At 45.0% G+C, this 18,625-nt stretch overlaps 1 protein-coding gene across 1 annotated transcript in view; it reads left to right on the top strand.

The window, feature by feature from the left end:
• Positions 1 to 16,554, top strand: part of LOC144827090 (uncharacterized) — a 99,591-nt gene extending 83,037 nt beyond the window's left edge. Inside the window, exon 3 of the mRNA XM_078685533.1 lies at positions 16,352 to 16,554. Coding sequence (XP_078541659.1) covers positions 16,352 to 16,458 — 107 coding nt within the window. The 3' untranslated portion in view covers positions 16,459 to 16,554. The remainder of the gene's footprint in view (positions 1 to 16,351) is intronic.
• Positions 16,555 to 18,625: the final 2,071 nt, after the last annotated feature.

The following is an 18,625-nucleotide window of genomic DNA, read 5'->3' as shown; positions in this document are numbered from 1 at the left end:
GTATTTTTTTATATATTAATAAATTAATTTTTAAGTAAATTATATGTTTTAGTACCGGAGCGGGTTGTGGGTTTATAGGGGAATAGGGTGGGAAGTAATTTAATTGTAAATAAATAATGATTTTTTTATGTGTAATTAATTTTTATTTTTATTATTAATTGGCAATTAATTATTTTAATTGATAAAGTAATTATTTATTTGGTATTTATTGTGAATTTTTATTAAATGTTATGTTTTAGTACCGGAGCGGGTTGTGGGTTTATAGGGGAATAGGGTGGGAAGTAATTTAATTGTAAATAATTAATGATTTATTTATGTGTAAATCATTTTTAACTTAATTATTAATTGGCAATTAATTATTTTAATAGATAAATTATTTAATTGGTAATTAATGTTAATTTTTATTAAATGTTATGTTTTAGTATCAGAGCGGGTTGTGGGTTTATAGGGGAATAGGGTGGGAAGTGATTTTATTGTAATTAATTAATTATTTTTATATATAATTAAATTAGTGATTATTTATTAATTGGCAATTAATTATTGTAATTGATAAATAATTTTTTAATTGGTAATTAATGTTAATTTTTATTAAATGTTATGTTTTAGTACCAGAGTGGGTTGTGGGTTTATAGGGGAATAGGGTGGGAAGTAATTTAATTGTAAATAATTAATTTATTTGATGTATAATGTATTTTGTAATTATTTATTATTTGGAAATTAATTATTTTAATTGATAAATTAATTATTTAATTGGTAATTGTTAAATTTTATTAAATGTGATGTTTTAGTATTAGAGCGTGTTGTGGTTTTATAGGGGTATTGGGTGGGAAGTAATTTGTAAATATTTAATTATGTAAACAAATTTTTTACTGATAATTAATGTATTAATTAATTATTAATTGGCAAATAATTATTTTTAAACATAATAAATGTATTTAATTGGGAATTAATATTTTTAAATCGTAATTATTTTTTAATAACTAGAAAAAATCATTAATTAATTGGTACACTTTTTTACAATTTTGTTATATTTTGTATATTGTTTCTTAAATTTTATTTGTAAATTAAATTTAATTTATTTTTAATTTTTATGATAAATAGTTATTTTTATTATTTTCATTATTTGGTGAGTAATATTCAATTATTATTATTTAATGGTGTTTGTTGTTAATTTATTGTCAATTAATTTTTTTAAATTTCATTGGTTTTATTAATTAGTAATTGTATTTTATTGATGTTGATGTATTAAAAAAATTATTTATACATTATTTCAAATATAAGAATAATTTATAAGTATATTAAAATAAAATTCTACGCTATTAAACGCTTTCCCTGGTGTTGCACCCTCTGGAGTGGGAATAGTAATTTTTACCCACCCGCTATCCAACGTTTCCCTACTGTTGCACTCTCTGGAGTGTAAATAGTAATTTTTCCCCCTACGCTATTCAAATGTTTCCCTACTGTTGCACTCTTTGGAGTTGGAATAGTAATTTTACCCCTATGCTATCCAACGCTTTCCCTACTGTTGCACTCACTGGTGTGGAAATAGTAATTTTTACCCACCCGCTATCCAACGCTTTCCCTACTGTTGCACTCTATGGAGTGGGAATAGTAAATTTTCCCCCTACGCTATCCAACTCTTTCCCTACTGTTGCACTCATTGGAGTTGGAATAGTAATTTTTACCTGTACGCTATCAAACGCTTTCCCTACTGTTGCACTCACTGGAGTGGGAATAGTAATTTTTACCCACCCGCTATCCAACGCTTTCCCTACTGTTGCACTCTTTGGAGTGGGAATAGTAATTTTTACCCACCCGCTATCCAACGCTTTCCCTACTGTTGCACTCTCTGGAGTGGGAATAGTAATTTTTCCCCCTACGCTATCCAACTCTTTCCCTACTGTTGCACTCTTTGGAGTTGGAATAGTAATTTTACCCCTACGCTAGCCAACGCTTTCCCTACTGTTGCACCCACTGGAGTGGGAATAGTAATTTTTACCCACCCGCTATCCAACGCTTTCCCTACTGTTGCACTCTTTGGAGTGGGAATAATAATTTTTCCCCCTACGCTATCCAACTCTTTCCCTACTGCTCCACTCTTTGGAGTTGGAATAGTAATTTTATCCCTACGCTATCCAACGCTTTCCCTACTGTTGCACTCTTTGGAGTTGGAATAGTAATTTTTACCCACCCGCTATCCAACGCTTTCCCTACTGTTGCACTCTCTGGAGTGGGAATAGTAATTTTTCCCTCTACGCTATCCAACGCTTTCCCTACTGTTGCACTCTATGGAGTGGGAATAGTAAATTTCCCCCCTACGCTATCCAACTCTTTCCCTACTGTTGCACTCATTGGAGTTGGAATAGTAATTTTTACCTGTACGCTATCAAACGCTTTCCCTACTGTTGCACTCACTGGAGTGGGAATAGTAATTTTTACCCACCCGCTATCCAACGCTTTCCCTACTGTTGCACTCTTTGGAGTCGGAATAGTAATTTTTAACCACCCGCTATCCAACGCTTTCCCTACTGTTGCACTCTCTGGAGTGGGAATAGTAATTTTTCCCCCTACGCTATCCAACTCTTTCCCTACTGTTGCACTCTTTGGAGTTGGAATAGTAATTTTACCCCTACGCTATCCAACGCTTTCCCTACTGTTGCACCCACTGGAGTGGGAATAGTAATTTTTACCCACCCGCTATCCAACGCTTTCCCTACTGTTGCACTCTTTGGAGTGGGAATAGTAATTTTTCCCCCTATGCTATCCAACTCTTTCCCTACTGTTCCACTCTTTGGAGTTGGAATAGTAATTTTATCCCTACGCTATCCAACGCTTTCCCTACTGTTGCACTCTTTGGAGTTGGAATAGTAATGTTTACCCACCCGCTATCCAACGCTTTCCCTACTGTTGCACTCTCTGGAGTGGGAATAGTAATTTTTCCCCCTACGCTATCCAACTCTTTCCCTACTGTTCCACTGTTTGGAGTTGGAATAGTAATTTTACCCCTACGCTATCCAACTCTTTCCCTACTGTTGCACCCTCTGGAGTTGGAATAGTAATTTTTACCCGTACGCTATCCAACGCTTTCCCTACTGTTGCACTCTCTGGAGTGGGAATAGTAATTTTTACCCACCCGCTATCCAACGCTTTCCCTACTGTTGCACTCACTGGAGTGGGAATAATAATTTTTACCCACCCGCTATCCAACGCTTTCCCTATTGTTGCACTCTCTGGAGTGGGAATAGTAATTTTTCACCCTACGCTATCCAACTGTTTCCCTACTGTTGCACTCTTTGGAGTTGAAATAGTAATTTTACCCCTATGCTATCCAAAGATTTCCCTAGTGTTGCACCCTCTGGAGTTGGAATAGTAATTTTTACCCGTACGCTATCCAACGCTTTCCCTATTGTTGCACTCACTGGAGTGGGAATAGTAATTTTTACCCACCCGCTATCCAACGCTTTCCCTACTGTTGCAATCTCTGGAGTGGGAATAGTAATTTTTCCCCCTACGCTATCCAACACTTTCCCTACTATTGCAGTTACTGGAGTGGGAATAGTAATTTTTACCCACCTGCTATCCAACGCTTTCCCTACTGTTGCACCCTTTGGAGTTTGAATAGTAATTTTTACCCTTACGCTATCCAATATTATTTATATTTATTTATGTATTTAATATGTTACATAATGTTGTATTTAATTAATTTCTAAAATATTGAAAGTATATTTAATTGTTGTTATTTGTTAAATATAATTATTTATTAATATTTATGTTATTATTTTATGAGTGTTGATGTATTTTTAATTTATAGTATTTGTTAATATTTTTAAATAATTTAATAAATAAATATATCTTAATTAAGTATATATTATATATTGTATGTTTAATTTTAATTAAATGTTTAATATTAAATATGTATTATTTATTCATTTTAAACAATATAATACATTTTTAAATAAGTTTAAATTATATATAAGTATTATTTATTTAATTGAACATTTTTTTTTTACTGGAAAAAAACGATATTTTTAATTACGATATTTTTAACATCGATATTTTATTTTCGATATTTTTGTACTTACCATGTTGTAGATAGGGTGTCGATATACTTGCCTCCGATATTCCAGCGCCGATATTTTGTCTGTCGATATTTGCATTCTCGATATTCTGTCATAGATTCAACCTGTTTATCTCTTTTTGTAAAGGATCTCCCATCATCTTTACCCATTGTGGATCTGCCCTTAAAATGTACATGCATTCTTACCATGCCCACCAGGGGTATAGTTTCCTTCGTATATCCCTTTGGGGAGTTATCAGGTTTATACATAGCAAGATTCGATACTCTGAATACTTTCTCAAAGTCTGCTTGGTTTAGTAAGGTGAATGGAGAATACGAACCTGCGAACATGACAATGGGTCTTTTGTGAAGAAATACTGTGCATTTTGGATGATTTGGAATTGAGACACTTCCTTCACCCTTCACTTGAAAACACACATTTCTGTTATTGTTCTCCCTCATTGGTGATAACTTTTATATGGCGGTGGTGGTGAAACCGATTGCATATCTCCTCTCATCACTGCAACTGAGCTACACTATAATAGATGCAACCCAAAGGTGAAAAGTCTTTCAGAAGTACTCTGCTATTATACTGTTGTTGGGCACCTAAAAAAATGCTAATACACTATGACACTATACAAAGGCATTCACATCACTGTGTGTGAATGGTGTGCACATAACCGTGTGCTAACACAGTGTTAGTTGTGGCAAACACCCAACCTGCACAAGGTAAAATGTTAAAGTGTACAAGACATTTATGTAAATACTATGAGATTATCACACTATACAAAGGTGTGCATATCACTGTATGCGAAGGGTGTGCACATCACCTTATGCAAATGGTGTGCACATCACCCTGTGCCAACAAAATAGTATTTGACATTTTTCCAAAAGCACTTAGAAAAGGACACACTTCCTCTGAGCAAAGAATAATGTATAGGCAAACGTGCTCATCAATGCCCTTTACAATGTTAATAAAGAGGCAACTAAATACAATCAGAATGAGATACAATGCGCTCCGCTTACAAAACTGGTGTGCGCATTAGCGCCAGGAGACTCAGTTAGGAGTGGCAGTTCGCGCTCTATAAAATTACATTTCATTTAATTTCATTCATTAAATGTGCAATGAATGTAAACTTACTAATGTATGAACATGTTCACAGTACTTTATGGCATGCTGTTCACATAAGGAAAGATTGCAACTGTTGTTGAAATTGGTGTGCACATCACCGTGTGCAGCGCAAACACAGTAAAAGATGTAGTGGTATTTATGCAGAAATATGTTCACAGTACTTTATCTTGCACTGTTTTTATAAGTAAAGACTGCAACTTCTGATGAAATTAGTGTGCACATCTCTGTGTGCAGCAAAAACAAAATAAAGGATGTGGTAACCTGCTGTACTGTATTTTTCCAGCGCTTATTAATTATATAAAAGCATAAACTCCTGTTACAAGATGAACCAGTGTCTTTAAGAATCTCATGCAGTAAAATGGTTGCGTGTTTCATTTAGGATTAAATGAATCTCAAACTCACCTCAGTATAAATGGCCTATGCGCTATAAATGATTGTTCCTCTTTTTAAAAAAAAACGTGACCAGCACAGTGGATCGTTGTATTGGGTTAAGTGCAACCCAGCCTGAATGAATCACAACATTTTTGACCCCTCCAAAGCTTCAATTGAAATGTAATTGGCCCACACAGTCCTGCTGAGCCAACTGCATGACCCTGCTTCGCTCAAGCCAGCCTCCGGGTATGTTCAGCGTTGGACCTGTCTCTGCCCCACTAGTCTGCAGTTCCTTTATGGAAGGATGTCACCAGCTAATCGTAGTAATCTAATTCCTGCTGCCTTCCGACAAGCTGAGGGTGGCAATACTCCTGGCACCTGAGGAATATGCTCGGGCCAATGGTGAAAAACACCCACGGATATTACAAGGGAAATTATCTTCTGATAGATACATCTGCCAGTGGATTCCTCACCTTGTGAATATCCCCCTTGCGTCAGCAACATTCGGAAATTCTTTTGTAGCTTCGCGCCGACGTGGACGACGTCATAGAGGCACGGCATCGCACGCGACTCCGCTGACGTCACCGACACTACAATCGGCCCACGCCGGCATGATGACATCAGTTCCCTTTTTTCCGCGTCATCGACGCTAACGGTTTCGGGAATCTCGGTAGCCAACTGGTGACTTTGTTACCTTATTATTCGCTTTCTGCTTCTTTGTTTCTTGTTTCTTCACGATGTCGACAAAGAAGACCGGCTTCAAGCCCTGCAGGGAGTGCGGGAAAATGGTGTACATTACTGACCCGGACGAGGACTGCATTTGGTGTTTGAGCTCTGACCATGATGTGGATGGATGTTCATCTTGTCGGAAGATGAACTCGAAGACCCTGAGAGAAAGAGAGACCAAACTCCTGGTAGCAAAGCTGAAGGCTGGCAAGGGAAAATCTTCGAGGTCTCGCTCTCGACGGGCGGGGTCGAGGTCGAGATCAAAGTCAAGATCCAGATCTCGAGAGGAGTTGTCTTCGAAGTCCGCTTCAGACCATGCTTCGAAGTCGAGAAGGAGACATAAGAAGAAGAGGCATGAGTCCCGACGTCGTTCCGGTAAGGAGTCGGGCTCGAGGTCGAGGTCACCGAAGAAGGTACGTTCCAAGGTGGTCATGCTGGATGTTTCGGATCATGAAGGTGAGGCCTCGCCTTCGGAGTCCCAGGTACAGTCGCCGACTCCGGCTTCGAATCCGTCTCCGATGCCGTCTTCGGCCCGTAATGAGGAAGAAGTTGTGTTACCTTGATATTTGTACTGCGTATACTGTGTATATGTCTACTGTCATTGGTCCGTCCGTGTGCCTCGAAGGCACGGAAAAAAGGGCGGAACTGATGTCATCACGCCGGCGTGGGCCTATTGTAGTGTCGTGCCTCTATGACGTCGTCCACGTCCACGTCGGCGCGAAGCTACAAAAGAATTTCCGAATGTTGCTGACGCAAGGTTGCTGACGCAAGGGGGATATTCACAAGGTGAGGAATCCACAGGCAGATACTGTATCTACCAGAAAAAGCGTTACCAAAGGTAAGTAACTTGTTCTTCACATCCACCAGGTACATGTAGGTTCTCTCAAGTGGTGGCTTCAAATTCTCTCGTCACCATAAATAATGTGGAAATAACGACACTGGAGCCAAGTTACTGACGCATGAAAGGTTTAGTTCATGGGAGAAACAGCCCCAGGCTACAAAGCAGCACCTTGAGGATGCTACATGATATAGTTTTGTGCCAAAACAGCAGGGCTTGGTATTCTAGAGTAAGTGTTTAAGTTGCTTGACCTTTATATACACTTATCTAATTACCCCCAGGTCCCTACGTCCTCGACACCTTCCAAACTAATGAGATGATACTATCTCTGTCAGAAAAAAGAAAAAGAAGGAATGCTGGACCTACCCTCCCCCTCCCGCCGGGAGTACATAAGGGTACATGTCCCAGCATTCCCTCTGTTTCTTTTTTCTGTCATTCTGACAGGGATTGCTGGGGCGCGAGGAGCTTGGAATGGGCTCCTGCGCCGAACTTACCTCCGCTGGGGCTTCGTTGTCCTCGGCGGCTTGGATGTCCTCTCCCTCCCTGCTGGGCTTGGGGGGAGTGGCGCGGGCTGCGTCTGACGCTCCTCTGGGCCGCGCGTGGATGTTGGACCGCGTGGGCCCCGCGTCTGCCCGATGGCCGCCCCTCCTGCCTGCCGGGCTTGTTAGGGGGCACGGCCGCCTTCGCGTCTTTGGTTGGCTGGGTTGGGTATGCCTTCCTGTCATGGCGCTGCCTGACTTCCGGTTTGGACGTAGTCAGGCGCTTCTGTCCGGTCGTTTTTTTTGCTGGTATAAACGAGGGCAGCTGGTGAGTACCGCGTAGCGGTTTTTCTTTCATTGTGCTGTTTGCTTTTGCTACTGCAGCCTGTGTTGTTCCTCTGCTGTACAGGATGGGGAAAAGTTCGAGGAAGAGGCATCACAGGGAGAGGTCCTCTTCTTCTTCTTCTTCCAGTGACTCACGTTCTCCTTCTCCTGCCCGGTCCAGACGCCGTGGTAGGGGTGGGGATGCGCGCTTAAAGCGCTTGATCAGGGAGACCCTTTTAGAGATGGGTTCTGGTGGTGCCGGACGCAAGGCTCCTGCTGCGGCTTCCGGTTCTTCTGCTTCTTCTGCTGACGAGTCGGCTTGGACTGGGGACTCTATGCTGAAGGGGAAGTATATAGACAAGGACGCTCTTCCTGGTATCCTGAAGCACGTGAAGCAGAATATGGGCTTTGCTGATGACGCTGTTCCCAGTACTTCGGGGGGTTCTTTGCTCCGCCAGTTCCAGAGTTCTGCCACGGTGGATGTTCCTGTTCATCCCTTTATTAAGGATGTCCTGAAGAGGGAGTGGGCTGATCCGGATCGCATTCTGGTTCCACGCTTTATGGCCCGTCTTTACCCCCTCCGGGATATGGCTACCGATCTTCCTGATTCGATCCCCATTGACTCCTTTGTTGCAAGTTTGGTGGGTCGCACTTCCTTGTCTGAGGACGCTGTGCTGAAGGACCCTGTGGATAAGAAGGCTGACGGGGCTCTGAGGAAAGTTTATTCTGGCTCTCATCTGGCCTTGAGAGCCGGGGTTTATGGTACTTATTTGTCGCAGTCTCTGCTGGCGGACATTAAGTCTCTTTACCAGTCGATGGACGATGCCACGGACTGTTCGAGTCTTCTTGAACACATTGAGCGACAGGTTGAACTTCTGTCCGATGTGTCTTTTGATGTGGTGCGCGCTGCTGCTCTTTCTGGTGGGGCCTGTGTGGCGGCTCGTCGCAGTCTTGTTCTTAAGGACTGGAAGACGGACTCTGCGCAGAAGGCTTGTGCCTTGCGTTTGCCCTTTCAGGGTTCTATGCTGTTTGGGGGGGAGTTGGAGACCAAACTGCACAAGCTGTTTAAAGAGAAGAAGCATTCCTCTTCTTTTAAGGGTTCTGCTTCTGCTGCTGCTTCTTCTGCCCCCTATAAGTCTAAATCTTTCTTTCGGCCTTCCTTTCGTGGGAAGTTTGGGAAGGGCCGAGGGAAGTTTTCTTCTGGCGGTGGTCGGGACCGTAAGGCTAGGTCTCCTCCTCCCCCGAAGCCTCGCTCCTGACTCTTTGGCTGTGGTTCCTGGGTTGTTGGTAGGAGGGCGGCTGCGCTTCTTCCTGGATGCCTGGGTTCAGTCATGTTCAGACGCTTGGGTGTTGGATGTTCTGCGGGAGGGTTACGAGGTGGAGTTTTCTGTTCCCCCTCCAGATTCCAGCCTCCGCCCAACTCCCTGGCCTGCTTGCCGGTCCAAGAGGGCCCACCTAGTCCAAGGGGTGGAGGATCTTCTTCGGAAGGGAGCTGTTCAGGCAGTTCCTCCTTCGGAGGTGGGGTCGGGCTTCTATTCCCTGATTTTTCTGGTGCCCAAGAATACCGGGGGTTTCCGCCTGGTCATGGATTTGAGGGTCATGAACCAAGGGGTGTTGCGGATTCCCTTCCGCATGGAGACATTGCAGCGGGTTATTCCTTTGGTGCTACCGGGTCACTTCATGTGTACCCTGAATCTGCAGGACGCCTATTACCATGTTCCGGTGCATCCCAGGTCCCGTCGCTTCCTGAGATTTTGTGTTCAGGGGTGCCACTTTCAGTTCCGGGTTTTGCCCTTCGGCCTTCGCTCTGCCCCGAGGGTCTTTACGAAAGTTGTCGCCCCCTTGGTTGCCTGGCTTCATCTCCAGGGGGTGATGGTGTATCCCTATTTAGACGATTGGTTGATCCATGCTCCTTCTCGGGTCATGTTGTTGGAGGCGAGAGAGTTGGTGTGCGCGGAGTTACGGCGGCACGGTTTTCTGATCAATCTGCCGAAGTGCCAGCTGACACCTTCCCAGGATCTGGTGTTCATTGGGGCTCGGTTTCGCACAGACCTCAACCGTGTGTTCCTGCCGGATCCTCGGGTTGTGTCCCTGTTGTCCCTTGCTCGAAGGTTCCGAGCGGGGGGTTCCTTTCGGGTGCGCCTCTGGTTGCGTCTTATGGGTCTGATGGCAGCGACTGTCTTTACGGTGGCTTGGGCTCGTTTTCACCTCCGCCCCTTGTGGAGTTACCTTCTGTCTCTCTGGGATCCGTTGTCCCGCGATTGGGAGTGTCTGGTGCCCGTGTCTCCTGTAGTCCTGCCTGCTCTGCTTTGGTGGTCGGATCCGGTCCATCTGTCTCAGGGGCTCCCCTTGCAGCCCGCTCCGTCGCTGGTCTTGACGACGGATGCCAGCGCTTTGGGGTGGGGGGCGACCTTGGGATCTCGGTCCCTTCAGGGTCGTTGGTCCCGGCTGGAGAGTCGCAGGTCTTCCAACTGGCGGGAGTTGACGGCTGTGTCCCGTGCCGTGATGGGTTTTCGGGCGTGTTTGCTGGGCAGGAACGTCCTGGTGAGGTCGGACAATATGGTGTCGGTGGCCTATCTCAACCATCAGGGGGGGGCCTGTTCGCTTCCTTGAACGCAGTGGTGGTTCCCTTGTTTTGTTGGGCGGAGGGTCATCTGCTGTCTCTGGCTGCGATTCATATCAGGGGGGTGGACAATTGTGCGGCGGATGTCCTGAGTCCCTGCTTTCCGGCACCTCTGGAGTTGTCTCTCACCCGGGTTGCGTTTCGGCTTGTGTGCGGGAGGTTTGGGCTTCCCTTTCTGGACCTCTTTGCCTCCCGGCTGAATGCGCAGCTTCCCCGCTTCTGCTCCAGGTTTCGGCAGGAGGGTTGTTGGGGGGTGGATGCCCTGTCGGTTCCCTGGCCTTCCCGCCTGCTCTATGCCTTTCCCCCTCTGGCTCTGTTTCCCAGGTTTCTGTCCCGTCTGTGTCTGGAGGATCGGGAGGTGGTTGTGGTTCTGCCCTTTTGGCCTCGGAGGTCTTGGTTTCCGACGGTTCGTCTTCTGGCTGTGCGGGGCCCTTGGTTTCTCCCTCTTTCCCCGTCTCCCTTGAGGTCCTCCCCTCCCCTGTCTCTTCTCCGCTTGCGGCTGTCGGTGTGGAGGTTGAGAGGCAGGGGTGGCGGCGGCGTGGGTTCCCGGAACATTTAGCTGTTGCCATTCAGGGTTCCCGTAGACCTTCTACACTCCTCTCCTATGATCGCCACTGGGGTAATTTCAGTCGTTGGTGTTCGACCTTGGACCTTTCCCCTTTGCACTGTTCTTTGCAGGCGGTGCTTCAGTTTTTGTGGGAGGGTTTTGAGAAGGGTTGGGCTGTGTCCACCTTGCGTGCCCAGTGGGCGGCTGTCCGGGCTATTCGTTCCCCGTGGGGGAATCTGTCTGATGATGAGGACTTGGTCTCCAGGCTGCTCCGCGGTTTTTCTCTTTCTCGTCCGGTTTCCCGGCCTTCTTTTCCCCTGTGGGATTTGCCCTTGGTCCTGCGGGCCTTGATTGCTCCTCCTTTTGAGCCGTTGTCGGAGGTGGATTTGAAGTTTGTGACCTTGAAGGTTGTGTTCTTGGTGGCCATCACGTCTGCCCGGCGCCTTGGCGAGTTGGGGGCCTTGTTGTCTCGGGAGCCTTTCCTGTCCTTTTCGGAGGACGGGGTGGTGCTCCGCCTTGATTCCTCCTTCGTGCCTAAGGTCGCTTCTCAGTTTCACCGGTCCCAGGAGTTGGTCTTGCCTGCGTTGGGTTCTGTTCTGGATTCCCCGGGTGGTACCTGTTGGTCCTTGTTGGATGTGTGCCGGGCTTTGCGTGTTTATCTTGAGCGCACGGCGGCTATTCGGTTGACTGACTCCCTGTTTGTCTCCTTTGGGGCTGCTTCCCGTGGGCGTAAGGCTTCGTCTGTGTCCATTGGTCGCTGGCTGAAGCAGGTCATTTCCTTGGCCTATTCTCTTTCTGGGGCCCCTCCTCCTGTGGGTGTTCAGGGTCGTTCTACGAGGGGGGTGGCGGCCTCCTGGGCTGAGGTCCGGGGTGTCCCTCTTTCTGAGATTTGTAGGGCGGCCACTTGGGCTTCTTCCAATACTTTCATCAGGCATTACCGTCTTCTCAATTTGCTGGGTGATGAGGGCGGTTTTGCTTTGGGGGTGTTGGGTTGTGTTCGCCCATGATTTCTGTTCTGTGCACATTAAATGCCTGGTTCTTTGCTGTACTGGTTGTTTTTTGTGTTTTTTGGGATGAATGCCGGGTTTTGCTTTGGTATGTCTCATTAGTTTGGAAGGTGTCGAGGACGTAGGGACCTGGGGGTAATGTCCTATTACTTACGGTAATCTTCATTACTCCGGGTCCCGTAGTCCTCGACACCTTCCTGACTTCCCTCCCTCCCGCCCTGTTTGCCGGCCTTCATCCTTTGGCTTGGTATTTCAGAGGGAATGCTGGGACATGTACCCTTATGTACTCCCGGCCGGAGGGGGAGGGTAGGTCCAGCATTCCTTCTTTTTCTTTTTTCTGACAGAGATAGTATCATCTCATTAGTTTGGAAGGTGTCGAGGACTACGGGACCCGGAGTAATGAAGATTACCGTAAGTAATAGGACATTCATATATTGTACAGTAGGTCCGGATAGGTTTCGTTGATCAGAAGTAGTTTCACTGTTGGAAATTCTGGAGACTTATGTACAAAATCGATCTCTAAAGTGGTTATTTTATATTTGCTATTTTAGAATGTGCTAACTTGTGCAAACAGCATTTGTGCATGTTTTCTTTTGCACCCACTACCCCATAAAAGACGAACCTGTTTGTTGGCTTTGCCAATGCTTGTTTTTGTGGACAGTATTTTAAACCTTTTCAGGAAATCCTATTAGTCTGAGCAGAAGCAATATTTGGGACTGAGAATACAAGACTTAATTGTGTATGTGTCACAGGACCTTCCAGAGCAGGGTTCTTGTGAAGGCAAAGGACACTAAAGGGACACGTTTATTATGTATAGTAACTCCTTTTATTGTTGTATGCAACAGCCATTTGAGATAACCGAAGTGTCCTGGTTAGAGAAACAGTCCTGTAGTCACCAAGGTTCTCCCCGAGGTATCCCGAGTTCACTGGTCTTCAGCGGTTTCTCACGAAAGATGAGAGAAAACAAGAAATACAACAGCACAAAACCGGGGTCAGTCGGAGGGATTATAACCCTTCTTTCACAGGGTATGGGACGTGAGGGGCTTTACCCAGTTTCCCAGCATCAGGTGTGATGCTGTTACGAGATTACAGTGCCCTCCCGTTACAGCCTTCCCTACTACACCCACTGCCCTGAGAGGCCCCGTAGGCATAGCTGCCAAGGTTTCAAATTGTCATGTGTGACATTTTCATAATGTCAGCAAAATTATGAGTGACTACGAGTGACACTTTCTCACGAGCAAAAATCATAAAATGAAGACGAGGAAAACTTCTAAATATCCAAAATTACAGCCATTTGAGCAACAAGAAACTCCAAGAAGTTCTTGAAACAGCTGCAGAGCACCAGAAATGCAAGGGTGCTAACCCTAGTGCTCCCTGCTGTAACCTTATATTACATGGCAAAATTACAGGAAGCTAAAAATAATGACATTCACAGCTGAAAGTCTTAGCACTTAGAACTTGGTACACTGCATGCGATACATACATTTACTACATGGAATTCAGTTATGCACGTTTATTTTAAGGTTAGACTACTGGAGTGCTAAATTGTAGGCAGCTTTCAGAGCTCCTCCGGCCTTTTGACCAATTTTTAATTAAACATCTCACTTTGCTCTGGGGAGCAATGGCAAAGGGAGCAGGAGCAGTGGCAGCAGAAAATTGATGACGAGTGACGGACATTAAGCTCCCATAGCCGCTTGCAGAAAGCCAGGGCCATGTGGGTGATTACGGACGAAAGGATGAGGCAGTCGGGCGGTGGAGACAATGAAGCTCAGTGTCTCAACGTGGGGCGCCCTCACAGCCGCAGTGCACACGCTGCAGCTACAGCCCGCCAGCCATACAGACAGTGATCGACATGGTCCCTCCATGGTTCAAGTTTGCTGAGGCGTGCCTAGTCCCCTCACCTCCTCGGCATGATGTTAGAGTAGCCCCAAGGCTCGGTTCAGGATGGTAGACGGCCATCGGCGGCGCGGTGGACCGGCCGGTCGGGGCGACATGATATCTGTAAGGGACTTATTTAAGGAAACAATAAATCTTAGTTGTGAGTCGTACACATGTAACACACTCAAGTGTATCCACAAGATATCACACTTTGTATTCAACTGGAATGAATCAAAGGAAGGAAAAGAGAACACACGGAGGAAATGAATAATCTTTCGAAAAAATTGTATTTAGTGATGAAACAATAAATTTACATCTGGGGAGACAGATACACGGAAATCAATTAAAGCAACAGTTATGAACAGAGGTATAAATGACATCTACTCATCAGTTCACAACAAAAACATCAACTCCTAGTAATTATAACAAACAACCAAATTAATCAATAAACAATGGTCATATGTTAGTGACAGCGCAACAGTTCTGGAGATGATGGAGGTGTCGACGTTTCGGTCTAATAGGCAGTCGTCATGAAGACCATCATCAGGACAGAATATTTCATTGCTGAAAAAACTCCCTGAAATTTCCAAGAAGGTTTGTTTCTAATTTCGATGAAACAATAGATATGGGGCAGAGGGTCCACCAAATTGGTTCAAATCTTCAAATTGGTATATGGAAGTCCCCTTTGATGAACGGTTCTTGGATGGCTGGCAGCTAAACGTACAGCGTAGCTCTGAAATTTTCAGTCTAACAAATTGCGCGATCGAGAAAGCAGCGTCTTTCTTCGGCATGCCAGATCATGGATTCAAGATCGCGCAATTTGTTAGACTGAAAATTTCAGAGCTACGCTGTCCGTGTATCTGTCTCCCCAGATGTACATTTATTGTTTCATCACTAAATACCATTTTTTCGAAAGATTATTCATTTCCTCCGTGTGTTCTCTTTTCCTTCCTTTGATTCATTCCAGTTGAATACAAAGTGTGATATCTTGTGGATACACTTGAGTGTGTTACATGTGTATGACTCACAACTAAGATTTATTGTTTCCTTAAATAAGTCCCTTGTAGCATTCTTTGACTTTAAATATCTTGTGCCCAAGCCTACAAGGGTTTATTGGGTTTCCCCTGCCTATATCATGATATCTGTAAGGCACACTGCGAGCAGCATAAGTGAAGTTGCCTCCATGTCCCCGCCCGACGCTTTACTCGTGTCTCACTTCCTGCTCCCTGTGTGTAACAGGGCTTGACATGAGCGCCAGGCTGCACCGCTGCACAGAAACCAGTTAAGGAAAAGGCACCACGACCACTTGAGGTCAGGCCTAAAGTCCCGCTGCATTTATAGGGCAGGTGGTGAGTCCATTTCATTTGGGATCATGTCGTCAGCGCGCCGCGGGCGCCGGGAAATCATTTAGCCAGTAGCCTCCTGCCCGGCGCCGGCAGCCCATTAATTTTGCAACATTGTATAAGCTACGCAGTCAGAGATAATGGTTGAGAGCAGCAACAGTGTCAATTACGGAGCCAAGCACTCAGAGCAGCTGAGCTGCACTACCACAGAGGTCAGAGGCACCACCAGACGCCATTATGCGCTGCGCGTTACCTGCACCCTGGCATTATGTTTTTTTGGGCGTTTCTGAGCTGTCAGCAAAGTGGGCAAACATGGGTAACAACGCATTTCAGTGCGGTGTTGCGGAACACCACACTGAAATGCGTTAGCGTCATGTCTGATGCGTGATACTTGGCAGGACTGCGTAGCCTGGACTGTACCTTGTATAGCCACCCTCCTCCTTGAGAGTGGCAGGGCGATGCGCAGTCGTCTTGGTCTCCTGGCGATTTGCTTTCCTTCCGGACGGGATTCTCGTCTTTGTCTTCCTTGGACTTCTGAAGCACTAGTCACCGACCGGCGTGGGCGTCTCCTGTTCCTCTTCCACCTTCTCTCCCTCTCTTTCCTGCTTCTTCAATCCCCCCGACATGCTTCGCCAGACGCAGGTCTCCTCCAATAGGCTTGACGTCACTATGTCAGATACGGTATCCATAGGAGAGCAAGGTAACTCAATCGGCTGTGCATCGTCAGTCTTGTGACAGTATGTTTTTTATTTATTTTAACTGCCAAATTGTGCAGCAAATGGTGATGGATGTACTTTTTCAAACGCTTAGGTAGTCTTAACAAAATGGTTGACTTTAAAGACCAGAAAATGTTCATGATATGTGTTGACATCCCACCTGGCCGCAGGTAAAATGTAAAAGTAAGTGACTTTTTAGACAAGTCTCATGTTTGAGTTAGAGCGTAAATGGTAAGTTGAATTTAAATCTGGTGTTTGTGTACCATGTTCCTTGTTTAACCTATTTTATATTGTTACCATATCTTTTAGGTCAAAGAAAAGCGATTGAAAATCTTAATAAGGCTCAAGGTTCAAACAACTCGCCAAATGACCAGAAAAGCCTGCATCTTCAGAGGAGACTTGCAGATTATAGCTAGATAATAGCTATTACCAGGGAAAGTGGACCTCCTTGACCAGAAATGCTGTCTATTAATGTAATTGTTTTAAATAAAAATATATATTTGAGGTATGAATATTGATTTTGTATTTTTTTTTCACTGAACAAAACTCAGGGCTAAGAATTATTTGGGATGCCTATGCTTTTATATCATTACTGTACCAAAGGGATCATCACGTATCATTCCTACACTACTCATAATGAAGAGTCCTGATAATTGTCTGTCTTTATAGCGATATTTCGAGTTTAAGATCATTCTCCAAGTTTAGTCATTGGAGTGTTTGCTTGTATGCACATGAAGAAAAGACCTTTGGAAGACATTAATTTGCTTGCCACGTGGAGAGATAATTCTCTCATGCACCTATTTTGGCTGCTTTATGGGGCAAATGCATATTTTTGGGAGCCAAAGTAGGGGAGCTTCAGCTTTGTTGCTTAGAAAAGCATGATAGTTTTTTTGCAGACTTGAATTTTACATAGAACACTATTTGGGTGCCGGCTGTGCGTGCATGTCCCTTCAACGCAGGCACACGTGCACTAGGTTACAAGGGTGCCTGCATTGGCGCTAGGTAGCTAAATTAGCACCAGAGCAGGGGGAAACCCAAGACTGCACCATATTCTTTTAATGTGCAGCCCTCATTTCAGAAGTGGCGGAGAGCGGCGTTAAACCAAGGAGACTAACGCTGCGCTCCACCACCTCCTTGTAAATATGCCCCAGGGATTGGGCACTGGGCTTGACTAAAGGTGGCCTGTAGCCATTTGCCACCAAAGGATAGCCACCAGGAAAACCGTGACTCCTCACTTCCCCGTGTCCATTAATCATTCAATTGGGGGAAGCATCTTGAACCATCTACAAAAGTGTCTATACAAATAACAGGTGACTGATCGTGCTGCAAATTGCTCAAAATTGATATTTTCGAAAACTCCACTGTTGTCCAGGGTCCTTCTATACCCATATCGGCCTAATGAACATGTTACTTTCCCTCAGAAAAGCTCTTTCTGGTAGATACTGACCCTGATTTATAAGATCATTTAGATTCAGGCGGATCTTCAGTGTATAGATAATGGAGACTATGCCATCTCCACTACCTACACACACCTCCAACGGCCAAATCGAATAAGGGCCATTGTAGGTTTTGCTATGCGTCTGCACACCATATTTAGATTGGGAGGACACATGGGCCACTGTCGCTCCCTGTCATCACCAAGAAAAATGTAGCAGTAAGAGGCAGTGAAAATATTAAATAACCACCACGCCATTGAACAATGCTCCCATGACAAGGTGGTCATTGCTCTTTTAATTTTTTTTAAAAGTGTCCTGCTTTGGGATTTTCTTTTTGAACATAGAAAAAAGTTGTATGCTTGTTTATGGCTCCCTCATGTTGACGGTGCAATCCGTCAAACTTACAAAGCATTTCTAGGAACCCCTATGACTGCAATTCCTGGAAATGCTACAAATTTCGACAGGGGTAGCATACATCTCTTAAAGTGGTGAGCATAGTATCCTCGCCATGGTTGGAGTAAAGTACTCCATCTGCTCATCATTACATCAGCCCCCCTAAATGCAGATTTTTTCAATAGAAAGATTTTATTGCAATTTTACATGATAACAGTAAAACATTTGCCTTGCCCAGTATTAAACTAGTGGTGAAGCTGCTGCTGCCGATGTTCGCGCTGCTTTTATCTTAAAAAACACTAAATTGTTCATTTGCACATCATTTGCTGCTTTTAAAAACTGCCTATTTTGCACAACCTCTAGAGGAAGACAGCGAGTTAGGCTGCTCCTCTTATCTTAGTTGTTTTGGCTGCCGAATCCCGGGCTCTGTTCCACCACGGCTGAGTGCCGATTGTGTGGAGAGCAAAAGGGGAGGTAGGCTGACCAATCAGTGCACATCCCCTGCGAGCCGGAGGGCGGAGCCAGGAGCCCGCGCTTCCCACTATTTAACTCTGTGTGTTAGCGGTCGCGCAGCATACTACTGGTGAAGCTGCTGCTGCCGATGTTCGCGCTGCTTTTATCTTAAAAACTGCACTAAATTGTTCATTTGCACATCATTTGCTGCTTTTAAAAACTGCCTATTTTGCACAACCTCTAGAGGAAGACAGCGAGTTAGGCTGCTCCTCTTACCTTAGTTGTTTTGGCTGCCGAATCC

The sequence above is a fragment of the Lissotriton helveticus genome, chromosome 4_1, assembly GCF_964261635.1.
Source record: "Lissotriton helveticus chromosome 4_1, aLisHel1.1, whole genome shotgun sequence".
Classification (NCBI taxonomy): Eukaryota; Metazoa; Chordata; class Amphibia; order Caudata; family Salamandridae; genus Lissotriton; species Lissotriton helveticus.
Note: the sequence above shows the minus strand (reverse complement) of the source record. Positions and strands in the feature narration are given on the sequence as shown.